The 10,790-nt window shown below is 41.7% G+C and overlaps 1 protein-coding gene across 1 annotated transcript; it reads left to right on the top strand.

Moving 5' to 3' along the window:
• Positions 1-257: 257 nt before the first annotated feature.
• Positions 258-10,303, top strand: sav1 (salvador family WW domain containing protein 1). Its single transcript, XM_035531789.1, has 5 exons — positions 258-770; positions 1,173-1,652; positions 6,410-6,680; positions 7,155-7,310; positions 9,445-10,303. Exons 1-5 carry the CDS (start codon positions 677-679, stop codon positions 9,656-9,658), a joined length of 1,215 nt encoding a protein of 404 aa, XP_035387682.1. The 5' UTR covers positions 258-676; the 3' UTR covers positions 9,659-10,303.
• Positions 10,304-10,790: the final 487 nt, after the last annotated feature.

Raw genomic sequence — 10,790 nt, 5'->3', positions numbered from 1 at the left:
TGCTGCTTAGAAAAAAAAAATACTATTTTTGTTTTACCTTAAACTATGGATCAGTATTCTTAGTGGCCGTAATAAAATCTGTTCTTTAAACATACGCCCATGTATATTTGTTCTGAACTCTGTTTTGATATAAAGGTGTGTTTACTTTGTGACCAAAGCCTTCAGTACGAGCTAGGAGCGCAAGAAGAGAGTTTGCGGGAAAAAATGCTCCAAGTGTGCGTCAGTTTTCCCACAAAGCTTTGCGGAGCAGACTGGGCTGCGGCTGTGGAGTAGCTGAGAGGAGGAGGAGGGCGAGTCTGGACTTACACAACTTTGACCATTGAACTTATTTCATATATTTGACTGGGTTTTTTTCTCGAATAGTACATCAATTAAATGGTGGGAGAACGGTGATGAACTTTTTTTTTGTTTTACATGTAGAAAAAAACTAACGAAGGTTTTAGGTTGAGCTAGGAAGCTAATCGTCTGTTTTGTTTTTGTCGTAGCTAGCTAGGTTACAGCCATGGTATCTAGATAGCTAGTACGAAGTAGCCAGCCAGATCATTACTGCGGAACATTGTCGGTTTTAAAATGAGCGCTGCACTTCCCTTTGGCTGCCAGCGCCAAGGACGAAATAGTTTTCAGGATGCCATCCACGAAGTTCTTTTGATACGTTAATGTTTCGTGCTTCTGAGCGATGCTCTCAAGAAAGAAAAGTAAGAACGAGGCGTCCAAACCAGCTGAGGTCCAAGGCAAATACGTGAAGAAGGAGACATCCCCACTCCTGAGGAGTGAGTACCAATGATGAGTCACTGGCTAAAATTCGGACGTCCAGAATAAAAATTCTTAATTTGAGGTCGTTGTTGTGAAACAGCACTCATTGTTTAGACCTGTTTGTTTTCCTGTAATGATGTTGGCTAACAAACAAAGGGAAATGAGCTGACAAAGGTTAGAATTTATCAATAAATGGGTTTAGTATATTTAGTTAAACCACACAACAGAAAGTTACCGCCATATTTCTTAGTGAACATTTTGCTCACGGTAATAAAGAATGCTAAACATGGACCGTCTTTATAGGCAATGTTGGTGATTCATTTAAGTGTGGATGGAAATAAGTACCTTGTTATTTGGTTTTACCAATGCCCCCTTTTGACTCCTCAGTAACCCCTTGCACACTCCCGGTTCTTTTCCAGATCTTATGCCCCCGTTCATCCGTCACGGCCCAACAATTCCTCGGCGGGTGGAGGTACCGTTGCCTGACTCCCCGGCAGTGCCCAGTGGGGGTTTGTACCCACTGGGAACAGGGCCAGATGCAGGAGGGCGAAAGAGCTTCCTTCGGAACGCCACGCCTAGGCCGCAGCATGAGGTCTCCCGCCGAGACACGCATCGCCTGTCTGCTCCGCCTTATCTTCCTCGCTCACTCGCCGACCTTCCTCACGACTACTCCTCATCCTCACCCTCCTTCATTGGTGATGGTGGTGCAGTAACGGAGAATGGCGATGTGGGCCAGTATTTCTACTCCACCGAGACCTACTATGATAATCTTCCCCGGCACACACGTAGGCCAGATCACTTCCATGAAGACTACAGATATTATGAGCACAGTGAACTCAACTACCCACGAGCTCCTGCACAGCCTCAGACACCCCAACCCCATGGCAGGTCCCCTGCAGGTGAGCTACATTGGCTTTAACCAACATGCCTTAGTCCAACTTGACCGAGAGGTGAGACTCATCTGCTTTAGGGCAGACAACTTAAAACACACAGGGACCGTTTGTTTATTTTGTTATGTTCAGTCAACTTTGAATAGACCTGCTCATAAGTACAAATCTCACGCTCTTCTTGGTTATTTTCATATTCGAATGAAATATAGGCATCACTAAAATGCTTCTTCCTGATTATCAACAGAGCCCTGGCCATCTCATGCATAGAAGTATCAACATGAATCAAATAATTTCCTCTTAACAGTACAGCCTTTTATTACAAATGAACTGTTGCAAACTGAGCATTTTCTTGAGACTGCAGTGTTATAGTATGGACACAACCCTGTTTATAGATTACAGTTAAATGAAAAGGCTTGCCAAAAAAAAACACTGGGATACAACGTATAATCAGTGAGAGGTCAATGTGTGACTTGTAGTAAATACACTACATTTTCTTGCAAATATAAAACACTACTACACTGGAGGAACTCCCCTTTTTTTTTCCAAGCATGTGCATATTTGTGCATGTACAGGCACAGTTACAACTTTGGGTGAACTTTTTTCTTACTTGGATGCACAGTGCACTCTGCACAGAGAGGGAGTACAGTTTTTAGACATGCATGGTTATACTTTAAGTATACCTTATGGATGTAATAGTAGTGTATGTGAGCAGAAGTCAGCCTTTTGGTCATACTGCATATACTGAATTTTATGTTTGCAGGAAAACAGCACTAGTGACAGTGCAGTCAATGCTGTATGGTCGGTGTGCCTATTTAGATATTGGTGGTGTTATTACAGAGCGCAGCCCTTGTGTAAGTGATGTGAGCTGAGCTGTTGCACTAAGCTTTAGTCTCCACCCAGAGATGAATAACTGACATGCCAAAAGTCATCAGCTCTGCTGCTATAAATACACGTTATACTTATCTCGCTCTCCTCCTTTCTGCCTCTCTCTTCGTTTCTCTCTTTCTCCTTCTATTCCCTTTCTTCTTTACCAGGTCAGTCCTTTAAAAAAAATGTAAACAAAATGAATGAATAAATACTTCAACACTTTCCCCCACACTCATGGAGTGTATATTAGGGTGAAGTATGGAAAAATCAGCGTGCTGGAATATTAGTGTTTTACATGGTCTCCCCCCTCCCCAAAGTCTTAAACAATTGGTACTGCAAATTGCAAACAATTGGTGACTGCAACCAGTGGTAGTGCATATGTAGTTGTTTTGGTTTTTTTTTTTTAATCATGTTTTTTGTTATCGTTTTTGTACTCTGATTAAGAGCGACTTACAAAAGTGCTTTGTCATGTACTCCTAGAATGTATCTTGCCTAGTACAGTAGGTTAGAGTTAAGATACCATTGGACCAGAATTCTTTTGAAATACACAGATCAATGCTGATGTCTAGAAGTGCAAAACGCAACCTCTATAACAGACAACAATAAGTGCAATGAAAATACCCTACAGTAAGTACTAGAATTTCAGTATTCAACATGTATACTTCCATTTGGGTACAGGTTCAATGGTCATTTAAATATTCCATAAATGGATGGGTCTTCAGTCTACGTTTGAAGACTGCAAGGAACTCTGCTGGCAGGACAGCCAACAGAAGTTCGTTCCACTCTCTGGGAGCCAGGACAGAGAATAGTCCCAATGCTTGTCTTCCCTGAGACTTGAAGACGTGTCCCAATGCTTGTCTTTCCTTGAGACGTGTTTCAAGCCGAGCCATACGAGGTTTGAAGTACTCGTGGTACAGATCAGGCTTTGACCATTGACATCATGTACGGAGGGGCTGTTTCATTTTGGCTTTGTCATCGTCATCATCATCATCACAGCAGAACAGAGGTACAGAATACCATTGCTGACTGCCACGCCATCAACGCCAGCAAAAGGTGTGAGCTAGGATACTGCCAGTCATCCCAAACCTAGACAGGAGCAACTGAGGGTAAAGGGCCTTGCTCAGGGGCCCAACAGCAGCAACTCAGCAGTGGCAGAGCTCAACCAGGAACCACCCAATCACAAGTCAAGCACCCTAACCACCAAGCCACCACTGCCTCTGTTTGGCTTTGTAGGCGAGCGTCAAGGTTTTAAATCTGATTGGGACAACTGTTGGAAGCCAGTGAAGGGAATGCAGCAACGTCGTGACATGTGGACATCAGAAAACTGAAGACCAGTCTTGCTGCTGCGTTCTGGACCAATTGTAGAGGTCTGCTGTGTCTTGGAGGAAGACCGGCAAGTAGCATGTTGCAGTAGTCTAAATTTGAGATTACAAGAGACTGCACAAGCACCTGTGTAGCTTCATATGAAAGAGGGCAGAATCGTTCGTTACATCACTTGTAGTACATAATACACTTTCCAAAAGAGAAAAATATCGAGCCTTTACTTGGAAGGTATGTGGCATTTATTAATGAGGGCACTGTTTTGAGTATCCCTTTAGTCGAGTACAATGCCATATCAAGGTTAGCATAATGAATTGGTGACACATCAGTTTGGGCACACTAAAACTAACTTGCCAGCAGCACTGAACTTGCCTGGAACAGCTGTAATGGGAGCTCAACAGGGCCATCCGTATGATTGGCTCCTCTAAATCCTGAGAAGCAGTGGCTTTACACTGAAGCCTTCCCATATTGCAGAGCTTCACACCTTATCACGAAGTAAGTCCATCAACCCTGTGGAGAAACCTCTTTCCAACAAGGTGTATCCATAATCTTGTTCTCATGACCATAGTCAAGGGTGGGGCTGTTGTTTGGCAGGTACAAAGAGAGCTTCATCCTAGGACTAAGCTTCTGCTTCACCTCCACAGACTTGGATTCAGTTGAAGTTAAATACTTACAGTAGGTTCACCATTGATGAACATGTCTGAAAGGAGAGGAGAAAGAGGTGTCCAGCAAACCCCTCTGGAAGGTGCATATGTAAATAAGAATACCCTGCCCAGTTTAGTGACACCAGGACAGTCCACAGAAACCAGGAGAGGGGTGGTGTATACAGGAAAATGCCTGGTGACTGGGCTATTCACATAACCCAGTCAGGTTCAGGTCAAAAAAGCTGATACGGAGCAATTGTGAGTTCACCACCTGCAAGGTAAAGGGTGGTGGGGTTGGGTGCAGTGCCAGTTAGGTGACAATTTCAAATGGACTGGACCATGGCAATGGAAACCCACCTTAGCTGTACATGGAATAGATCCATATATTAAAGTGTAACAGGATTTGTTTTTTGACCACTGGTCTCTGTCTCTACAGCATCACAGCATTAGGTGTAACTTTGTTTGATGTAGTCCGATGTTTTTCATGCTTTTGTGGAATGCGGTTAATGTAAACTCCACTGTATGTGAGCAGCAGCCCCCTGTGAAGACTTGCTGGACAGTTGTATAAAACTGACACATTTTGCTGTCTCAGCAAAACCTGGGTAAATGCCCTTTCAGTTGTGTGTGTGTGCATACGTGTTCAAATGTATGCAAGAGTGCATGTAAGTATTCATAATGCTCTCTGATGGTTTCTTGTTCGATGAAGAAGCATTTGCGTTCTGTAAATGGTAGCTTGAGGGTTAAGCAGCTTCACTGCACTCTCTTCTTTCTCTTGTCCCTTGTGGATTGGAATTACTAATGGCTCAGGATTTTGAGGAAATAGAATTTGAAATTAACTTCTGTGTTGGGGAAAGAAAGAATGTTCTACTTTTGCAGTAGGAGGAGAAGAGGAGAGAATCTGAGCATGGCTTTCCTCACATTCCTGCCCTGCCTGAGACACGCGCGTGCACACACACAAATATGCACACTGACTTACTCTCACTTTGCTGCAGAATTTACTGTTGTAAGAACTAGAGATTTCAGAGAGTGAGGGAGTACAAAACTGAAGTGCAATTTCCCCTTTTCCCATTTCTTGGTGGTGTGTGTGTGTGTGTGTGTGTGTGTGTGTGTGTGTGTGTGTGTGTGTGTGTGTGTGTGTGTGTGTGTGTGTGTGTGTGTGCGCGCGCGCGCACGCATTCGCATTCCTGTGTTCTTCCATGTCCAGATGTGTTTATAGTGGGTGTTTTGTGTGGCCTGTAGGGTACTGGCTGAGCATGTTCTCTCCTCAGAGAAAGACCTAACAGCTGGAAACGGCTTCAGTTAGTGAAGTATAGCCTTGCTGCATTTAGTTTATATAGCTTTATTATAGTCATTCCTGTAAAATCTCAAATATTCAATTTTCCTAATAGTCATACAAATATGTTCTAAGGAGAAGAAAGAAAGGAAGAACTTCACATTCATGACATTGTAGATTTGTAGGGGCATCATGGAATGTCGTCTTTTTTGTAGTATTTAACGATGGACCATTTTTATATGACCTGGAAATAATTGTGTTCACACAATCTAGTTATGAATGAATAATGGTTAAATATTTAAGCCCCTTGTTGAAACCATGACAGCCCAGGTATTCCTCTATGAACATAAACTGTAGAGTTACTAATGTCTATTGTTATAATAGGCCTTTGGGATATTTTATTGTATTGAATTTCGTTTGTCTTAATTTCTTTAAAAAAAAAATACCAGTGTTCAGAAAAGCAGTAGATACTGTATCTCTTGTCTGCAAATTCTGTATATACCCCCACCACACACATGCATACACTCAATTTACTGGGCACTGTTTGCTCTTTTCTCTTTTCATATTTGAAAAGTTATGTATATTAGCCTTGTCATGAATTACTGCTCCAGTAAAGCAGACTGCAGATACTATATTTATTGTGTTTGTGTGTTTATGTATAGCAATTGGACGTATGCAGGCAAAGTCGCTGGGTAATCTCACAACTTTGAGCGGAGATGAGGCAGCCCTTCCTCCAGGCTGGACAGTTGATTGGACGATTCGAGGCAGGAAGTATTACATTGATCACAACACAAACACCACTCACTGGAGCCACCCACTGGAAAGGGAAGGGCTTCCACCTGGATGGGAGAAAGTAGAATCAGCTGAGTTTGGAGTTTATTATGTTGACCACATCAACAAACGTGCCCAATATAGGCACCCGTGTGCTCCCAGGTGAGTGTGTGTGTGTGTGTGTGTGTGTGTGTGTGTGTGTGTGTGTGTGTGTGTGTGTGTGTGTGTGTGTGTGTGTGTGTGTGTGTGTGTGTGTGTGTGTGTGTGTGTGTGCGCGCGCGCGCACGCATGTATGTGGGTGAGTGAGCTGTCTTTCCTGTGCACTGGAAGATCCAAGTTCTTATTTCACCAGAGTTAGTATTGCTGTTCTGCAGATATCCATTAAATTGTGAACTGGGAGAGAAAGAGAAGACAAATTGTACCAGTCTGCTACCAGTTTGAATCTATCTGCTGTTGTTTTTGTATAGCTGAATAATTACATAGGATAGAGAGAGAAGTCTAACTCATTGAAAAATCTGCATAATTTTCACCTGTACATTTGGGACTGCTTTTATACAATACCATTTCTGAATAGGTGTGTATTTCCTTATAGATCATATGTTTCTTGTTTGCTTTCCCTCTGCTCTGGATCCTCAGTGTTCCACGCTATGACCAGCCTCCACCTCTCCCACCACCAATCACTTATCAGCCCCGCCCGCCTCAGCCAAATCAGCCAGTGCTGGTGCCAGCAAACCCTTATCACACCGCTGAGATCCCAGATTGGCTGCAGGTCTATGCCAGAGCACCCCTTAAGTGAGTTTTTTACACACACCCACATCCTTGCTAAGATACTGACAATAGCGTTAGCTTTACCCATTGTTTGTTTCCTGGGATTTCCTTAGGGCATTACAAACAAAGGCTTTTCCACACATGCAGCATCTGAGTCCTGTAGGCCAGCTACACCCATCACCCTTCCTTGAATTGACCAGATTGGCTACATGTGCTAAAACTGGGGATGACCCCTATAAGATCACATGCAGTTCTAAGTACATTTGCTCTTTTAATGTAAAACATGGTTAAAAATATGTCGTCAATACATATTTAATCTTTTTCCATTATCAGAATTATCGAAATGTTAGTAATTCATGCTTTTATTTATTTATAGTTTTTTGGCTGGTTTTTAAAAAATTTTTAAATTTTATCATTTTTCTTCCTCTAGTCTATGTTAATTAGGTGGGTGGCACGATTGCAATTCTAATGAGACATTGGTCAAAGGTAGGCAGGGGAGAGCTGTAAAGAGGACCAGATGCAGTTAAACAGTAGACCAACAGAATGAGTACAAGCAAATAGCAGATCCAGTCAGCATGGTGAACTGAAGACTTTCAGGTTCTGTGGGCTATTGCAGACCAACTCAGGGACAGGTTTATCTCTGACATTATTTCTCTGCTCAGTTCTCCAAAGTCTAAGATGAATGCCTCAACTGTAGCTAAATAAGATGTGCTTGTTCTACCGTATAACTTGTCAGCTATCAGATGTAATTTGTATAAAAACACAGAGCCTTTGCCATCACAGAAATGGTTAACTAGCTCTATTAGAGGCTACTATTAGAATTTTGTCTTGCTGTGGTAGTATTGTACGTTGTGAGAAATGCGCTCAAATGTTAATCAGTTTTCTTTAAAAAAAAATACATGTGGACTAGGGCTTACCCTACTTTACCATAGTGGAGAACAAAATTATAAATAAATGTAGAAATACACAAATGTATAAATAAATATAGCATTTATTTATTTACTATTTTATGTCCCTAATGTGTTTATTTTGTTTGTTTTAATGTTGCATTTATTAACTCATTTATTTGTGCTTTTATTTATTTTGTCACCTTTTGTCTTCCTGAACATTATGGTAAATAAGTACCTGCTGTACCAACAATTAGTTGTAATAGTAGTTTCCAATAGTGGATATTGAAGTCACAGTTCTGCAAGGAAAACAAAATTCACAAGAGGGTCGCTGCTAAATCCACTTAGCTACTACACGTTTGTATGGTTCTTTTCACAGGAGTTTTGAATGGAGCACTGATGTCTATAAAGAAAACCTGTTTTCATGTAGGATGCAGTATGGCTAGGCTGATTGCAGCTGCAGTCTCTGCAATTCTTAGCATTGGCTTGCGCTGTGTATCCTCCATTGAGAACCTGGCTGTTTGCCCCCTCACCAAAACAAAAGTCGACTCAGAGGCTGTGAGGTAATATGTGGGATAAAATAAAAGTAGTAGCTCAGCCAGGACAGACATTGCTCAGAGCAGCCACAGAGAGAGAATCTTTTGTCTTGTGTAGAAGCTAACAGGTAGTACACCCAAGTATTGTTTTACAGGTGTGAGAGCTATTGAAAGATAGATATGATGTGCTGTCGTCAAGCTAATGCCAAGTCATGACATTCTTTTGTATCTTGCTTTTTGTTTTATATTTACTTGAAAGTTGCTGTTAAAAAGGAAATGAATATGAAACATTTCAATTGTTCTTAAGCTCTCACCACTTTAAAAAAAAAGAAAAGAAAAAAAAGATATATGCCAGTTTGGACTATTAGTAATGGCAAATTAAACTAGTTTTTGTATTGTTTTGTTTGAATCACATTTTTAAAAATGCACCATGTGTATCCTATAGAATTGACAACCAACTATAATGGTGATAGAAAATCTGAAGGTCTCTACCAGTTCCCACCCCCAGTAAACTCAAGTTACTCTTGTGGTGGTCTAATGGAAACTGGTGTAGCTGGTCGAGAGTGAGACAAAAACTGGGGAATTTAAGAAAAGAAGCAAGGGACTCATTAAGATGGGGAATCCCAGCAGATCTCATCCAAGGGCATGTCATTTAATGGGTTCAAAATGTGAGAGCACTATTAATCTTATCCATTCAGAGGTTTGTGTGGCCATATTGTGCATTTCCTGTCTCAGGTATGACCACATCCTGAAGTGGGAGCTGTTCCAGCTGATGGATCTGGACACATATCAGGGCATGCTGAAGCTGCTCTTCATGAAGGAACTGGAGCGCATCGTTAAGTCGTACGAGGCATACCGCCAAGCATTGCTCACTGAACTCGATGTGCGCAAGCAGCGGCAGCAGTGGTATGCCCAACAGCCAGCCAAAAGCTTTCCACAGAACATGTGAAGTTCAGCGCACGGACGTCCTCTGGAAGAGGCGGGCCCATCAACACTTTCCCTTAAACATGCAGCGCCAAACCTGATGACCATCTCTGCCACTGTCTATGCCTTAGCAGCATATAGTAAACAGCTGCCAAATGTGGAATACATAGGAACTGACATATGCTACATGCCCAGAAATACAGATATTGCTCTGTGTGTGTGCAAGACGCCAAGGGGGAGAACCACACACACAAATGAGCAGCGTTTGTATGATGTAAACCACAGGAAGTTACATCGGCTACCATTTAGCCATTTTATTGCTTCAGAGTAATTGAGTAGCTGAATTCTTGTGTGCGTACTCTTGCATGCACGTGTGTGATGTCTAGAAACTGATCTGGGGTGAGTTTCCAGAGAGCATTACAAGTGAGTTTCCGGAGAGCAGCCATCAGAAAATGATAGTGTCATTCTGAAATTCTCTATATAAACAAGGCCTTGGTCTGCAGTATTTTTGCTGAGCTGTTTACAAATTAGCAGGTTTTTTTTTTACATGCAGTCACACAGATAACAGGCAGCTCTCCTCTGTTTCTCCTGTCTATCTATAGCCCTTCTGTCTGCAAGAACTCCAAATAAAATGAAACTTTTATTTGGAGTTCTGACATTGACAATCCAGCGCTACTCTATATGTAGGAATGAATGAAAATAAATAAATATATATTATATATATACACACACACACACACACACACACACACACACACACACACACACACACACACACACACACACACACACTTTTCCCCCTAAAGTAATATGTCTTTATTTAAGGACTAATTTGGGAAGGCAGTGTCAGGAGCATCATGTATGATGCAGGGTGAGTGTGAGCTCTTCTGGCTCATGGCATTATTTTTGAAATACGGTTTCATTTTATATATAATACCTATATTTTCCTTGTATAATGAAATGATTATATATAAACATATACAAACTACTAAAAACTTATGTGCAACACAAAGATTTTGAATTTTGTGTGTGTCAGAGGATGTGAGTGAGAGAAACACTGAATGATGTCAGGCACACACACATCATAAGGCTCTTTTTTTTTTTTTAATTCAGTGTGACGCTACCCTGTAGCCCAGCTGACCACTATCTGACCTCTG

This window comes from Electrophorus electricus, chromosome 11 (assembly GCF_013358815.1).
Source record: "Electrophorus electricus isolate fEleEle1 chromosome 11, fEleEle1.pri, whole genome shotgun sequence".
Classification (NCBI taxonomy): Eukaryota; Metazoa; Chordata; class Actinopteri; order Gymnotiformes; family Gymnotidae; genus Electrophorus; species Electrophorus electricus.
The sequence above is the reverse complement of the archived record's forward strand: the minus strand, read 5'-3'. Positions and strand labels throughout refer to the sequence as shown.